General features: G+C 44.4%; 1 protein-coding gene across 2 annotated transcripts in view; it reads right to left on the bottom strand.

The window, feature by feature from the left end:
- The window catches only part of SFMBT2 (Scm like with four mbt domains 2), a 118,354-nt gene that overhangs the window by 19,901 nt on the left and 80,677 nt on the right, over window positions 1–17,776 (bottom strand). For both annotated transcript variants that reach the window (XM_026119388.2, XM_064500246.1), the window contains 5 exons: window positions 12,553–12,666; window positions 10,758–10,800; window positions 10,086–10,156; window positions 8,775–8,914; window positions 1,532–1,641 (listed from right to left, as the gene is read on the bottom strand). In XM_026119388.2, the coding sequence (XP_025975173.2) occupies window positions 1,532–1,641; window positions 8,775–8,914; window positions 10,086–10,156; window positions 10,758–10,800; window positions 12,553–12,666 (478 nt within the window). The remainder of the gene's footprint in view (window positions 1–1,531; window positions 1,642–8,774; window positions 8,915–10,085; window positions 10,157–10,757; window positions 10,801–12,552; window positions 12,667–17,776) is intronic.

A 17,776-nucleotide genomic window follows, 5' to 3' on the forward strand; every position in this document is an offset into this window, starting at 1 on the left:
TGATGGAAAGGACTGGTATATTTTTCTCTGGAGGGCTATATAGATATAAGATATATCCCAGCAGGCTAGCCCCCCTGCTAATTAGACGGGAGGAGAAAAAGACACGAGAATGAATGGATAGAAGTGCCATGGGGGAAGGTAGAGGAGATGAAGGACAGGATGTTAAGATGAGGAAATATAACTTGATTTCACAACTGCTGAGTACCAGTAGGATTGCTATATCTGACATTTGCCAGAACAAGGTGCAGGAGCCTGGAATCAATGAAAAACAGCCCATGGATGATGACTTATTTTTAATGAAAATCTACCCGTGCAGAATGATCTTTGGGTTTTTCATCCTCAAAATTTCATTGGATGAACACCAAAAATATGACTTCCACATGGGTGACAGAAGCAAATTAAAAATCAGATTTTCCAATAGCCTTCAATTTCTATTTGCAATCCTCCTTTAGAAGAACAGTTTCTGAGTTTGCAGAGTAAACGGTTCTCAGTTCTCTCCCTCAAAGAGAGCACACATGAGCTGTCTGTAGTGTCTGCATGGCCAAAGATCAAATACAATAGAAATCAATAATGTCATAGTTGAGAGTCAACCATTTCAAATAACCAAAAGCCAATTGCATTTATTTAAAAAGGGAGTAACAGAGTTCAGTATAAGAGGTGAGATTCATCACATTTAACTTTAGCACTCAAAAAGATAAAGTGTCTAAGTCAGTCAGTAGGGAGAGGTGTCTTCAAAGAACTTTTTGCTGACATTTGTCGACAAAAGGGGAATAATTGCTCTTTGGAGGTATGTGGAGAGACCCCTCTTTAAGAGGAATAACGGTTGCAGGGATACATCCCAGCTAGAGTACCTATTATATAAAAAAAGACTTCAAGGGGTACATATTACAGTTGGAAGGGGAAAACAGAGCATTTTCTAGTACATCTAGCATTTTATAGGCACATAGTTCACTTATATATTGTTTAGACTAGAATTAAACACACATATATATATTCTAGTACATATTCTAGAAAGACATCAGGTCTTGATCTGAATCTCAGACTTCTTGGTATTTTGTCCCAATCACTCTCCTGCTTAAAAATATGTTTCTCTTATTTTGTTTGCAATTTTTTGTATTTCTTTCTTCCAGCCATTAATTCTTACCAGATCTTTCTGCAGTAGAGTGACAGGCTGTATATTAAAAGCAGTAATACTGCTACATTTAGAAAAGCCATGAATTGACTGAATTCAATAATAGCAAAGTTCATAGGAGTAGCTTATCATAAAAGTCAGGACTTTGCTGAACAAACATTACATTTTTCTTCAAAATCTGTGTAGCTACTTAAAAAAAGACAACAGAAATGAAATGCTCGGGTGAACATTTCACTTCTTAAGCTGCTCCAGAACCAGCCAAATAATTCAATGAAACAAAATGATAATTAAAAAAAATAAAACATTCGCAGCAAAAAAACCTTTTGTTCTTTTTTTTTTTTTCCAGACAGTTCCATTTCTTAAAGGTACCAAACAAAAAAGCATGCACAGAAGACTTACTTTGCTTTGAGCGTTTCCTCTTGGAAATTCCACTGAGGGTCTTCCACGAGCTGCAGTTCTCGTAAAACACTCCCTGGCTTGTAAGCTGCATTGATCACCATGCTAAGAACCTAACGAGAGACAAAAACAATGCCGATGGGTTTAACAGCAGCCCTTGACCACAGCAAATACGATCATGGGTGATGCACAGGCAAGAGCAGCTACAGGTGCCAACTTAGGTTCAAGGTTGCACAGGGTAAGTGCTACATCCGATGAGAAGAGGTCCCAGAGTTGATCAATGTGCAAAGCATATTGCAGATGACACTGATGCTGAGACAACTTTAAATGCTGCTGGCTAACCCCAGAGGTCTCTTCAGAAAATTGCACTTGTGCTTTTTTTGAGCCAGACCCTCACCACCAAGGCAGTCCCAAAGCAGATGCCACTCCCTGCATCCACGGAAACTCAATTTAATGAAAAATGTAAAGCGCTCTGATGGTGCAGCCAGGTGCAAAGTGATGTGTACCTTTACACACTGAAGACTAAAGGAGAAACTTTGATACTCGAGGCCAGCAACATGCTTGTGCGTCTGAGTGCTGCATTCCTTGACTCTATTCACAGATTATTATTAAGGGCTACACAAAAGGAGTTTGCAGGAGGTATGCTTGAAACCCAGTGTGTGTCTGCTCTGTGTGACAACACATGTGCGCCAAACCATTTAATCCAAAGTCTTCAAGAACAAAAATGATTCCTACTGTTGGCAGAATCCAAGCTTTAATAGCCTATATTTCGCCTAAGGAGGTAAATACAAGAAAAACAAATCTCTTAACAGCACCAGACCGTGTTAGTACACGCTGCTTTGTATGGACATGAATGACCCCACAGTGGGTCTGGATCGGTTTTGGTACAATTTAGCTCTTTATCTAAGGCCTGCAAGTGATTTCAGGGTGATGAGAGTTAAGTTTCCCCAGCACCTATGAGTGTGCTTTGTCAGGAATGAAATACCCAGTAGGCCACATTGCAAAGAGCAAAGTGTATATGATTTTTTTTTTTTTAATCCAGCAACCTGAGGATTTTCTGGCATTTTAAAAAACACGTGGGATGCATCATTTTCAGGCAAGGGCTTCACTTATTATGCAAGGGCTGCACATTACCACGTGGAACCGCAATGTTTGAGTAGCCTGGCTAGTTTATTTACTAGAAACAAAATCTAATTTATTGTTGGGCCCTTGGAAACATTACAGGAACAGCTCTTAAAAAAATGTAATTAGAGAGACCTAAAGCAATGTCTAATAATAGCAGCAACATCTTACATGGCTCTGTTCATCTGTACAGCTCAAAACACCATACGAGGAGGGGCAGGAGCATACTCCCTGTCTCACAGAAAAGGAAACTAAAATACAGCTCTACTTGCAATTCCCCAGCTGGTTCCTATCTTGTCACAACCAACCGTAGCAGCTACTGAGCCATACCGATTCCCAGGAGAAGAAAGGAGAACTTCTGAGTGAGCCCATCCACTTGCTTGGTCATGTCTTTTCTTGCCGGCTGCTCACCGTATGAACTGATATGGTGTTGGTTTCTGAGATACTGAGACCCGAAGCAGCGAAGCCAAATCACTCGTGAGCCTTGGATGGCTCTATTTAAGCAGGCTTGTGCCCTGACCTATTTTTCCCAACTTCACTCAAAATCTAAATATTACCAAAAGAGTAAAACAAGAGAATTCAATGACAGAAGCCATCCAGGTCTAGCTCCAGAGTGGTTATGTACCCCCTGGCATGGGGACATCTACTATGCTCTTTTGGGATAGCTCCCATGGCTTCACTACCAATCAATACAGAAATACCCTACCGCAAATGCTGATGGATACAGCCAAGGGGGAAAAAAAGAGTCTTTTCCTCTCTCTAGTCCCTCTGACAGCCTGGGGGGAATGAAGCGAGGAGGTACAATCAGTTTTCCTTTGTTTTTCTCTGCAGATCACCTGCATTTTAGAGGTTGCTGCTGTGTGCCCTCCTCTGCAGCCTTCTCCCTTTGCATCCTCTTTTTTTCCACAAGGTACTGCCCATTTCTGGCGACAGGCTATCAGGCTGCACAGGACTTAAGCCCAGTTTCTTGAAGACAGTAGGCCACTAGATTTCATTGGAGTCTGTGGTAGTTAAATGTGCAAAATCCTCTTTTAATTAAAACATACCACTTGACTGGACCCCATATCGAGAAGACAAAACTGGGATTGAGGCACTGCAATAATAATGCTGTTGTAACAGATACCTTCCCATCCCTCCAGAGCCAGGCATGACTTTTGAAAGGGGCCAGCTTTAATTTGACCATAAAGAAAAGGCGGGTTTTCAAAAACCTGTAGCATCTGCATAGTTCCCACATGCATTCACACCTCATCAAATGTGTTCTCCTCCCAGTCCAGCAAATCCAGAGAGTCATTTAAGACCTCTGCAGGAGCACACTGGAAAATCTCTTTTAACGCACGCTTCTAAGCCCACCCTGGTTTGTCCGGGCATTATCCGAGACACCTAGTGACCCTCAGCCCTGCGAAGACACTCAACATACCAACACTTTCCTCTAAACTAGCTTGTCATCACCATGACTCTCTTCTAAACTCATGTTAAAAAAAGAGTGTTTTGACAGAATAATAATTTCCCTTTGGAGAAAGGAAAAATAATAATAATAATAAAAAGCTTTAGCTTTTACTCTTCATGTATTTCATAGAAGTCACTGGGCCTGACATTCTACCTTGCAGCAGGAGTCCATTATCATGCTAATAATGTTATCTTCTAACAACATTATCCTCTAATCTCACAGACTGTTAAACACTAGGAAGAGACTAGAATACTTTGTTTCTTGGGGAAAAACTAACTGGGATTAAAAAAAAAAAAAAAAAAAAAAAAAAAGGAACCTAGACCAATTTACAACTTTCTCTGGAGATGGAAAAACACTTTATCACATCAGATGGGTCAAATTTTGGTCTGATTCACTGAATTCCCTATTGGCTTGAGCGTGACCAGTCTGAGAGTTTGATATCTTACTTACTGTATGCAGAGCTGCTTGGTCAGGTATTAAGTCACTAGATGACCAGGCATCTGAAAGTTAGCTTTTGCCACACTCAAGGCTGCGGCATCACAATGCTGACATGCTTATGACTGCGTACAACATCTACAAAAATACAGTCAGATCCTGAGTTGGAGAACAGATGAGCTGAAGTCCACCGAGCAGTCTTGAGGAGCATGTTACTGAACCCTCCTGCAGAAATGCAGTTCATATCTTTTCGGACTATAGAAGGTTTCTGCCATCCCAATACCATATCTGATGGCTAATGACAACTCCATCAGCCTGGCTCAGTCATACATTTAAGGCTCAGTGCAAGCTACTTAACCACTGAGATTGAGACATCTGATTTAATTAAGCGAATTTCTCCTAAAAAGTCATTCTGTGCTCCAAAAATTTCAAATTGCAAAGTGCAATAGCCTTCCTTCACAAAATGCTGACTGATTTCTCCTGTCTGCATTAATTGAACAGTTAAGTTACCTTTAAGTCCTTTTTTTTTTTAATAGGGAAAGAGCAAAGTGACCTAAGAATAGTAACAGCAGTATGCAGTGAGGCTAATCTTTAGAACAGACTTCCCTAAAATCTGGTGGGTTACAGATCATTTGAAGTCTTAAAAAGCCATCTCACTTTGTTTTCAGGAGATGTTCCTGTGGAAAGTTGTTGGCATAGACGGCAGAATTGTTCAGAGGGTCTTATTAGCTATTGTGATCCTAAAGCTAAATCAGGCAGGCAATCTATTTATTTTGATTTAATTTAAAGTTACTATTTGTTACATGGTACTGCCATTATACAGCCACTATTTTCCAGCCCAGGTGCAGTGCTGGACAGCAGTAGTTGACGTCTCCACAGTCTCTTGCTCCAAATCTCAACTTTTTTTTTCAAACAAGCATGTTAGGAAGGAGATAAGCTTCGAAGCTGATGTTAAACAACAGGCATTACCACCATCACCTGCCTCTTGAGGTGAGAAGTAGAATGGAAAGACTCTGCCTCTGAAGTCAATATCTAAAGAGGCCACAAGAAACCACTGGTCCCAGGAGAGATTAGTGGTGCAACTGGGAATAATGAACAGCTGGGCTTTAAAAATGAGTTTGGCACTAAATACCAGAACGTTACCCATCACTCACCTACGGCTTTGCATGAATGCAAAGATACACACACGCACAGACACACGAACACAGAGAATTGAAGCCAGTATTTCTGATCATACTACTAGATAAGCTGGAATTGCTCTCAAGGTTTTGCCCCAAAATCTTGCTTATGAGCTGCTATCCTGCGAGGGACTCTGCGCAGGAGACACCTCTGCACTCTGCTCCCTGCAGAGCTCCCAGCCTCCATATCCAACACCTGGATAAAGCAATCGAGCAGAAGTTGGGGGGATGTAGTAACAACGCATTCGGATTACACCACCTGCAACAGGGATCATCTCAGACATGCTCAACATCTGCTCCCCAGAGCTCCTGCCTTGAGTCCGTGTTATGGGACTGCCAGAAACAGAGGAGCAGGGAAGCCAAGCAGGGGCGTGTGAATGTGTATGCACGTGCCTGCAGAGGAAACAGCTGCACAAGACAGCCTGGCTGGACACGAAGGCACCTGGTGTGCAAATAGGTCATTAGCATCCTTTTTTCAACACTCAGCAGCTCAGCAATGAAGTGGATTAGGAACTGAGAGGTTTCCTCCTTTCTCTTGAATAAGGAATATGATTTATCTCTAGAAAGAACTACTACTGTGCAGCAGAAGATGCTTTACCTTGCTACCCTGAACCATGATTTAACCATGCTTTGGTTAAACAGGGCCAAGGGATGGGGCAGGAGAGTGATATTCAGCTATTTTCAGCATAGGATTGTCTTCTCCACCACTCCCCTGTGTGTTGCAGAAATAAAGCCCATGTATAATTTATCTATTCCAAACAAGTTACACTGATGCATAATTTACAGTGGCCTGCAATTTTTCTATACAGTGTGAGAGAGATAATTATAATGCATTTGCGGTCTCCAGGCCACATCATCAGCAGGCATAAAGCGAGACAAAGCCATCAACCTCAGCACTGAGACTGGGTTCATAGGAATGATGGCTCTCCTCTGCTTCAACCCTTGGAGGACTCTGCAGCCCTGCAAAGCTTTGCGGTTGTGGCCATGGGGTGTCGGAGGTGGCTCTCCTCTCTGTATGCACGGAGGGACCATAGAACAGCACGTCAGCAGGTATCTCCCACCTCTCCCACCTCTTGCTTACACCAGGTGCTGGGTACCTCCATCCTCACCCCTCCCTATGGTCCATTGAGCTGCCGACAGCTCTCTCACCTTGGCAGCAGCTAATACGATTCAGGCACATTTTTCCAGAGCAATGCCCCAAATGTCTCCTCTTCACTCCTCCTAGGACTTGGACCAGGCCCTCATGTCTACATGGACAGAATGAGCCTGGATTTACTGCAAAATACCACTGAGCTATGCTGGGCTATTGCCACAGCCCTGCTCCTTGGGAAGTCATTCATGTCTCCAAGAGGAAAATGCCTGTGTCTCGTTGACACTGCCATTTGCTCCTTCAGCAGGCAATTCTGCAAGGAGGCACAGCAAGGAAAATTGGCTTTCCATAAGAAAATTAGTAGAATTGCTCAGGTTGATTTCCACAGATGAGAATAGGTCCCATTCTTCTGGAATCTGAAGAAGCTGGTGTAAGTCAATGCAGAAAAGCCATAAGATTCTAGGTTCTTGCAGAAGCTTTGCATTACTTTTGCTTTGAAAACCCAAATTCCAGAGGGAGAGGAGGAAGAAACATTAGTGTAAATATTGGTTGTGCATGCCTCATGTTTCCCCCATGTTGCTTTTTCATTGTCTGCTTTTCAAGTAGCAGCAGATCGCTAACGCTCCCCATCAGCAAGCCGCTATGGACTTGCTTTCAAATTTGGCAGCTGTCAACTTTTACTCTGCAACCACTTTATCCTGCTTTCTGCTGAGGGCTATTTTTGATTTGCTTCTTTCAGATCCAAGTGTCCCACCTGCACAAGCAGCTGGATTATTGGGTGCTCTTCACAGCCCAGCTTTTAACCATGTGAGACATCAGGCAGTGCTGTTGTGTATAAAGCAGCTTACAGAGGTTACAAGCAAGCAAATGAGGATGCAGGAGTCACTCTACAGTACAGACACGTTTTCAAAGGTAGTGGGTGACTTGGGAGGAGTCTCCCACTTCAGCTGCCTCTGCTAAGGGGATGGGAGTCATCTCACTTCAGACAACTACAGACATCCACATCTGAGCTAGGCACTGAGGCTTTTACAAATCCGTCAGATGAATGGAGCCCTAAAGCTCCCATGTCTTTCCACCAAGGGCAGAGAGAGGTCAGCTACGCCCTTGCATCATAAATATCTGCGTTAAGTGGGGTTCATACAAATCCAGGTTAGAAAGCCAAAAGATCTTGATTTCTAGAGGAGACAAGTAGAAATGGTTCCCAAGGTGCCAGTGGCTCGCTGTTTATCCAGTGGTAGCATCTTCCTGTCCTTTCCCACCTGGAATTACTTTGCCTCTCATTTCTGTATGGACTGTAGCCTGTGCGGGAAATCTTTACACAGTTTTTTCAGACAAGCTAGCTTTTTCCTGATGTTAAGAGAAAGTGCTCAGCACGCTGTGGATTTGGCCCAAAGCAAGCAAGCATTGATTTGGTCAGCATTAAGTGAACAGATTTTGGTTCCCTGCCATCACTGCTGTGTGGGATTAACCCCACCGTATTCAGCAAGAGCTGAGTGCACCACAGCTTCCATACAGCCCATCACATGCACATGCTTGATTTTCACTGCTGTTAACTTCAAATCCCAATGGTTTGGGCCTCATAAGACCATGGTCACCCATGCAAGGGTGTCAGTCAGGATGAATCTGCTGGCACAACAGCAGCGAGGATGCTGCATTACCTGTGCCAGGAGAAACAGGTCTATGGCAACACCTCACAGCGGCCATCCTGGGGGACCTGCTCTAGTCAGAACATTAATCTCTCTTGCACAGTAGCCACGGTTAGATGAAACTTGCTCCCACCCAACAAAACTCCTCATGTTTCAAATTGTCAGCTCTCCTGGTAAAACCTCAAACGCATATACTTACCTTCACTTCTCAGCTCGCGACTTGGGCTCAAGGAAGACCACTACAGAGCTGAAGGACAATTCTAGGTGCCTTGTAACCCATGGCTCACATTTTCCCCTGAAATCCCCCCAAAAAGTAGCTGAGCCATACCTCTTTAAGGACAAGCACACACTTGCCAGGCCCAACAGACTGAGGTAGCTCTGCTATTCTGCCTTTGTTTAAATATGGACCTGAGAAGCAGCGGTGGTTGATGTAGAGCTGGGGGCAGCAATATCTCCCATTGATGGTGCCTGCAAGGAGAAAGCAACATTGATGTGCGTGCAGCACTTTTGTACAGCAAATCAAGGGCCCTTCTTCCTCCTCCTAGATGTTGGGAAGAAGAGGAAAGGGGACATGAAAAGTTTTCCCTGAGATGGCAGGTACAGAGGCCTCTGCTACTCGAATCCGTCCAATATGGGAAGAGCTATTGCTTTTAATAGTAACTGCTCCGGCCACACATCCTACTGAAGGAGAATCGGGATGGGATTTCATTCACACCGCGACCCGAGGCTCTTTCATAACTCACGTCGCAGAGGTACACGAGCAACTTGATTGCAGCTCAGCAGACAGGTAACATATTATCTGCTTCTCACAGATATGGAAGCGACTCAGGACGGAAATTTAGGTGCAGGGCTCTACAACCCCTGTTCAGCTACTGTCTATCTAGGTAAGTACTGAGGTGCCGTTCATCTGACCCCACATGGGTCTACAGAGCAGTTTTATGGCTCTAGGCTAATCACCCTGGGCTCCTTTACGGTCCATGGAGAGAAGCAGGTACTTCCAGATGTGGTTCATGTGCCGGCCAGGTGGCTGTCCACATTGGCTCAGATGATCATACCTAGAAAGAGCCTGTTTCTCTCCATTTGCCTGTAACGGGGCCCTGGGATGTTGGCTGGGAGGCACGTGCATGTCTTGCAGACTGCTGCAATAAGGTCAGTTAAATCCTGCCCCTCCTACAGTGTCGATGCAATTAACTGGATGAATATTGCACTCTCAGAACCCCCTGCCATCACTAAAGGGGAGAAAAAATTACCTTTAGCTGAAGTAGCGGCCATAGCACATAATCATGATGCTAACATGGGAATGCATTAAGTTCTGGTGTACACAATTTCACGGATGCCAATTAAAAAGCAGCATCCATTTTCCACTTCATTAGTCCAGCCTTCACATCGTTAGCTGAACTGGGCAAGCTGCAGCTAAGCCCAGGCAACCCAAGCAAGACACAACATTCACACACACAGGACCAGACCTCACATGATGTAAATCAGAGGTACCCACTGTTTGTGGGTCTATACCGCCTTACACCCCCATGGGATTTGGCCCTGGCTGTCCCCTTCCCATAGGACATGCTCTTTGGGGTTGTCCCCCTCTCCACAGGCAACTCCACCTCGAAACGAGGAGAGGACCTTGCTGGTGCCTTACCTGTCGTGTCTGGCTGAGGAACCGGGCAGAGGTCATGAGGTATTTTCTCAACAGGCACTGTGGATGGTAACCTGTGAAACAACAATTCGGCACGTTGAACAGCGTAAGCCTGGGCAAGGGGGCACAACTGGAGCCATTCAGGTTTCCCACGGGACTCGGAAGGTGCCCTGAATCCACCAGGAGCAAAGCACGGAGATACTCTGAACGCAGCCCGACCTCCACGCAGACCGCTCCTCATAGCCCAGGGCCTGCGTATTCCTGACACGGAGCCAAATTCACCCCTCCTTTGTAAATGCCCTCCAGCCGGTGAGCTTTAGCCCTCTAAACTGCAAATATTTCCACCCACTAACTCAAGTCCCTTAAATTTTGGTTTCTGGAAACTGGAAGGACTAGATAGGGAAATGCCCTCCTGGTACATGCTCCCCTAAGCATCCCTTATCGGCCACCGGAGATCGGACACTGGCTACACAGTCCCAGCTAGTAAGAAATTTCTATTACAAAGAGCTTCTAATATGCTCACAAATATTATAGGTTTAAAGGAACCCCTGTGCTGACTCTGCTGCACTATCTGGGCTGTAGTTAGCAATGTCACTCAGCTGCTGCGTATTATCTCCCTTAGCAGATCTGATCCATCACTGTAAAAATATCACCCCAAAAAAACCCCAAACTTACTGCTTTTCTGGTTGCACAACTGCAATCCTTCTCTTCTTTCGTACTGCAAAAATTAAAAAAGGAAGAAAACATAGTTTTGTGGTCCTCTGTCCTACAAAGTACACCCATAATAAACAAAAAGCTGCATAAATGCACCGACTATAAAATAACTTATAACACAGTTAAATGGTACTTAATTACTATCGCCATCTTTTTTATTTTTAAGTAAGTCACTACATCATTAAAACCTGCTTTAAAGATGTAATAGCACATTTAATCTTTCTTCCAGAATGCTAATATTGTGTTTTATGGGATCTGTATAAAAAAACATGAAAATAAAAACACAAATATTTTTCCATACAGAAACACATATGGATAAGATTATATTTTACAAGCATGATTACCTCCAGCATAATTTATCTTCAGCTATAAATTGCAATAAGGCTGCATAATGTTGCCATAGCAGTAGTCTCCCAAATTAGGCCCTGGCTGCCTGATTTTTAACATAAGCATATTTAACTCTTCAAAAGGGCTGACACATTTTAAAATTTGCCTTTCAGATGTTAAGTAATATAAACAGCAAGGATAATTTTTCAGCTGGTAGCTTGAGATCGGGGTTGGATGAGCTCTGCGACGAACGGGAGAGCATCGAGCCACCGAATCTCAGCCAGCAAGTCCCGACCAGGGCTGTGGTGAGTCCATGGCCACTCTCCCTCCCTGCTCTCCTGATTTTCAAGCCTGACTCTCTCCCACAGCTCCTTGTAGGTTTTGCTCCGGCTTTGCTAGCCTGGTTTTGCATTTCTGGGCAAGCCAGGTCCATGCTGTCTTATGCAGCGACGTTGCTCCCTGGTGGAAAGGCAACTCTGAAAGCTGCCCCAAATCTCCTTGGGATGCCCTACCACTGTCTCAGCCCTGTCGCACAAGCTCAAGATGAATTCTTCCAGAGCTGTTAGATGACTTATGGGCTGGACTGTGCCCTCCCAGCAACCTACAGGCCTCCTCTCACCTAGGACTACGCTGTACTGAGGGAACAGTCATGAGAAGCCTTCAAATGCAAATGGCAAAGAAAGAAATTGGTCTTCATATCCTTTGGAGGTAGGACAAGACACCACGGGCTTAATTGTGTCAAAAGAGAGCTAAGTTAAATGCTAGGAAAAACTTTGGACTGGTAAGAGCAGCAAAATAACAGGACACATCGCCTGAGAAGAGGTAGAAATTCCATCATAGGAGGCCACGTTAACATTTCTCAGTCTAGGTGGAGCTGATCCTGTCTTGCAGAGGTAGCACCTAGATGACCTCTATATACTATATTGAATTTTTTTTCTTTTCTGATTCCCGGTCCTGCATTTCTAATTCACCCCCCTGCCTTGGAGAATCCTGCACTATACCTGTCCATCATTCCCCTCTGCTACGTGTCCCAAATGGCTCGTGCTCTGCCGTAGAGATGCTCAGGAGCACTGCTTGAGGGATGTGGCTCAGTGCCACAAACCCAATTTGCATGCTTACAATCGCACTGCAAACCCACAAGGCACATCAGGCAATCCCAAAACACATAGGTGCCTTTCCCAAAGCAAACAATACAATTTCTAGAGGAACTGATCACATAGACAAGTAGAAACTAGGCAATACTATGGGTGTAGAGTTAGGTCAGTAATTAGGTTTGTTACTAGTTATTACAGTACGGTTACAGACTGATTACTAGTTCACTTACTGGTTAGGTTGGCAGTTTCAAGGACCGGATTATAGACATAAGGCAAACTCCCTGATAAATCAGTCGAAACACTATCTGTTCTGCTTGAAGTCTCCATGTACTTACAAACAGCTTTGTGTGGTGGAGTTAGGTTATAAGCATTCGCTTCACACCAGCCAACTGGGAAAATGTCCATAGACTCTACATCAACTATGTACTCTGGAGAGGGCATCTGTAAACCTATAAACACAAATTTATAATGCAGTTTAGACATGGGAATACTGAGCTCGGCGCCATTCAAACATCCATCACAAACCAAGGGAGGCAAAATGATGGAACACATAAAAATAAATCTGCTTCCTTGTATCAAAATCAGGCATCATTTCATCTTCAATTTGGCACAGACAGCAATGATAAGGCTGTTGTATTTACAGTGCAGTGTGATTCCAGAGAAAACTTGCATGAGAAGCAGATTAAAGGTGCACAGAGTGAAGCAGCCAAAATCCAGTGAGGTCAAAGATGCATGACTTTCCCTACATCTCTTAACAGGACACCCTAATTGATGTCTTGGTTTTGGAGTAGAGATAGATGAGCAAGTTAGCAGAAGCCAGTTGGGGGCCTGTTCACACCGGTACAAGCGTGCACATGGGTCCCACCAGAACAGCAGATGATGGGACAGGCTTTTATGCACCAACTGCCCCACTGACGCTTGTCTGTGCAGCTCTACCCTTGAGTCACTGCCTTTAAAGGTCGAGATGGCCACTCTAAAGGTGCCAGGACTTCTGCTAGGGCTCCTCACTGGACGTGAAAAGTGAGCGGATCACACAAGGGACTGGCAGCATTAAAATCCTAAACTCGATAGAATCGCTAAGCCCTCGGGCACAACGCTGACTCCAAAATCCCGTCGAAAAATCTCTGCCTAGAGCCAATCTCCTCTGGTTTGGTGATTATGTCTCTTTTAGAAGATGCTGTCATGTCTTGACTTTTGTGGGTCACACTCAAAGCCCACTGAAGCAAATGGAAATATTCCTGCAGGCTTCAAAGGCTTTTGGGGCCAAAGGGGCCTGAGTCAAGACACTGTTTAATTACACCAATTCAAGTCTGCATGTGCTGGCACAGCCTGGCCAGGACGTTCACCCCCACATCTGCTATTCTCGCACTCTGACCCATGGCTCTGGCAACGGCAGGGGACAATCTCCTAACAAAAGAGACCAACAGATCAGCTGCTTCCCCCTCCAGCATCCTCACTTTGCATCTTCTACAGCATCTTTGCCTCCTGCTCAATGCAGCAGTGTTTGACTGTGCTCAGCTAGATGACTACAGGGAACTTTCCACTAATGAATGTTCATAAAGGGCTCACAGCGCAACTGAAACAGTAATTGAATTTTGTGATGGGAACGGCATCCAGGCTGAGCTGCAGCGTTTGGCTGAGTCTTGTCATCAGTAATGAAATTCCTGTGTTTTGAGAGTGGGAGATCATGCAAAAACCCAAAGGCAGCATGAAAATAGGTGCTGGTGCTCACAGCGCTGGAGAAAATGATGACAAAAATGAAGCCACAGAGTCTGCAGAGACACATGGATGTCTTCATGGTATTGCTCTGAGCCGTGCAAGCCTGTTCATGTATCATACCTCAAAGGTATAGTTCCTATTTCACTGGGATATGGGGAAGGATGGAAGAAGGGATGAAGGCATGCAACAGGCACAACCTGCCCATTTGAGCAGGATAAGCCACAATGCAAAGAGAGATTTTTTAGCAGCTGGTGTTCCCTGGACAATCATTTCCCTCCATCTGAAAATATCAAGTGGTCACTGCCCTGCTTAAACCTGATGGAAGTTGCACTCTCCAGGAGGCGAAACACCATCTAACTCCACAATCCACCACAAAACGCACAATTTTCATTATTGCAACAGTTCTATGGTGCTTTTCTGGCCCAATAAACAAACCAAATGTACTTTCCTGCTTACAAACAATAATAGATGTGGCATTGATTTTAAAGTTTACGACTGCAGCCACCCTCATGACCACGGAAGCACCATAATGTTTATTCTCTCCTCCTGCAATACCACTGCGCCTGTCCTGTAGGACACATTCACATCTGCTCTAGCCTCCATGGCAATGCTTCTTCCCTTTGGCGATTGATAATCCAGCCTTCTACTTCCAACATCTAACTGCTCCATTTGGTCTCACTCATATAACCAGAAAACAGCTTGTTTGAAGCTCATTAATTTGCTGCATTTTACACGGCTGTCTTCCCACACCAAGAAATGTCCATTGGACTTGTGAGGTTAAACAGAGAAGCAGAAAACACGGGCATTGAAAATAGGGTGAGGAAAACTTCCATCTCCTGTTACGAACCTTACATGATGGGCAGGATAGAGCAGTAATTCTGGAAACCGATTAAAGGGAGTATTATGGAAAAACTCTCTGGAGAAGCGATTAACAAGAGAGCTTTCCTCAAATGCCTAGTGTGCGCAGCGAGCGTACATTACAACTTGCATAAATTCAAAGCAGAAAGTTTCAGCTTTAAAATCTAAAATGAACCAGTAAAAATTAACAATGCAGATGATGAGTAATAAAGTAGCAGAAAGTGATGGGACGCGCAAAGCCTTGTATCGGACCCGTGCTTCTTTACCACCGCAGGGGAACTATACTGCTGCTCATTAAATGCTCGCCCTGAAGTTTACAGAGTTTTGCTACTGTACAAAGGGTGATTTATTAAGCAATGTTCCCTCATGTCTAACTCGATGCTGCTTAACTACTGCAGCCTGTTTTACGGCTGCCATTTGGGCCGTCAAACAGCGAAACGGGGAGGACAACAATGAAGGCTTCAGACGGAGCCATGATAAACGGTGGGACCCGAGGACTTGAGCAATGGAGCTCCCATGGTAGCTGGGATGTCTTGTTGCTACCAGGATATAAATAATCAGTTACAAATAATAGCGTATTAATGGAGTCAAAATAACGTGCCGTAGACCAAGCCACATTTATTTTACAACTCTGCAAGCAGGAGGTTTTTTTTTTTTTTTTTCATATGCCTAGTTTTAGCCAAACTCTGTTCCTACTATAGTCAGTAATTCCAATAGCAGCCAAGACACCTTTTCTTTTTATTTCTGCAGTATTTTGCATCTTTTCCTTTTACAACCGATCATTCAATTCCCGGTACTGAGCTATAAAACAAATGCAAAGCACCGATACATCAGAACTCAAAAGACAAAGAGATGCGCACAGGATTTTTATGACAAGTTGCAAAAAACACACTTAAAAAGAAATTAGAAGACAAAAGGAGGGGAGAAAGAGATGAAGGGAAGGGAGCAAGATGGGGGCATGTGGCCTTCTCCTTGTCCTCATCCAGGATATGGGAGGACTAGCTGATTTAAAGACCCAAGAAACAGCATTCCCTACTGACTATAATGGGCAAGAGTTTAGTGAACAGTGAGCACCTTTGAAAATATTACAGCTTAAAAAAAGTGTAAAGGATTCCCAAGCTCCATAAAATCTGAGTATTGAAAGTGAAGGAACCTGCCCATTGAAGAAGAGTAGTTGCCACAACGGGCCAGAGTCCACAAGAAGGTGGTGCAAATTTGACAACAGAACTGTATTTCAGACAAATATGGATTCCAGATCTTAACCACAAATAACTGCTAAGCATCCAGACCAGGCTGTCGAGGAGCATTAGCTACCTCAAGCCTGAAGGCAAGAAGAAAACCCAGTTGTCCTGCGCTCTCCACCCCTGCTGCATGCAGGCACATGCCTGGAGCTCGGCTTTCTCCAGAGCTCTGCAGCCAAACTGCAGCTGCCCCGACCCGCGGGGCTTCGCTGCAACGGCACAGCAGCTCGAGAGACGTTGCCTCAAACCTTTGCTTGCCAAGTTTTCGATCGGGAGGAAGCTCTCTTTCCGTAGCAATGGAGTTATAAAGCTCTGAGGAGGGAATTCAGCACGGAGGCATCAGCAGATCCTTGTCTGCTGCATAACGCTGCTTTTCTAGAGCCAAACCCTGCAGAATAGCTGTCTCTTATAGTTTAGAGCGAGCTGTTAGCACAGATGTGGTAATTTGGGTTCCATGCCAATGTTTTTACTAACTTTAAGGGCTCTGACTACAGATTCTTCCTCTTGCACAGACTGCATTACACATTACTGGATGCAGAAATACTTCTTGGGTTTTTACGATCAATGCAGCGTGATATTACAGGGAAGAGTAACTCTCTTGTACCAGGTGAGGATGAAGTAATATGGCTAGTGGTAATCTGGCTTTCAATGCCTTCCCGGCCCCCAAACCCTGACAGCCGAGCTCTTAGTGGAGGAGGGAGACCGGCTTTTTGTGCAGATCAGGAGATTTCAGCTCACATGGATCTATGCCATCAGCCCTTGCCCCAAGCCCCCTAAAGAAGACATGCCCTTTCCCAAAATCCTGTGCTTGACTATGGCACGTACAAGTCCCCATTAACCCCTTCCTAACTGTCTTCCCCTGGAAGGTCCAAAATATTTTCATGGTTCTCCAAAGAAGGCAAAGCAGCATATTGCATTTGTAGGCAACGCAGATCCAATTCCCACCGACTTCAGAGGCAAACTGAAGCTCCTGTATCCACTGCAGACACAGCCACTTCCTGACCTTCGATGCATCCTTACGGGGCTGTCCTTCTACTGTGCAAGTACCATGAGATACCTGAACATCCAGGACAAACACCGTTCATATGCAGCCCGAATGGCCCAGAACAGAATTATTTCACCTCTTTTCACATGTTTCTTTAAAACACATTTGGGCAGGGTGTCCAAACTCAATAGCAGTCCAAGGCGTAAATCAGGGACCAATGCAGAAGCCAGCAGCTCCTAACAATAGTGTATTACCTTGATGAGTAAAAGTTAAAACATGTTGGTACATATTAGAACAACTTTATGGTTTATCACAATGTTCATGAGAATACTCACACAGGGCAACACAGGACATCTTCCTGTCCTCTGTGACTTTATGAATAATATTGTTTTTAAGGCAAGAAGCAAGAGAATCACTGTATTGTTCTAATTTACACTTAAGTCGCTGCTCAGATGAATTGAAGAAGAATGTCTGAAGAGCAAGGCCAGGTCCATCAACACTTCATTTTGAGAAAGGTAAAAGGTAAAATTGGAAGTCTTGAGGTGGTATTATACTCTGATAGTTTTTCAACACTCTCCTACTACTACCTGCACAGTAGCACAGTTCTCTATGGGATGACAGCTCGATAAAATCTTAGGGAGTTACTGCTTGCAAGAGCTCCCGTAGGTCAAGGAAGTGGTACAGGCACAGGGCGTAGGGATGTGAGTATGCAAAGGTCAGGGCGAGGAATAGCACAGCTTGCAAAAATTTCATGGA

Source organism: Dromaius novaehollandiae, chromosome 1 (genome assembly GCF_036370855.1).
Source record: "Dromaius novaehollandiae isolate bDroNov1 chromosome 1, bDroNov1.hap1, whole genome shotgun sequence".
NCBI lineage: Eukaryota > Metazoa > Chordata > Aves > Casuariiformes > Dromaiidae > Dromaius > Dromaius novaehollandiae.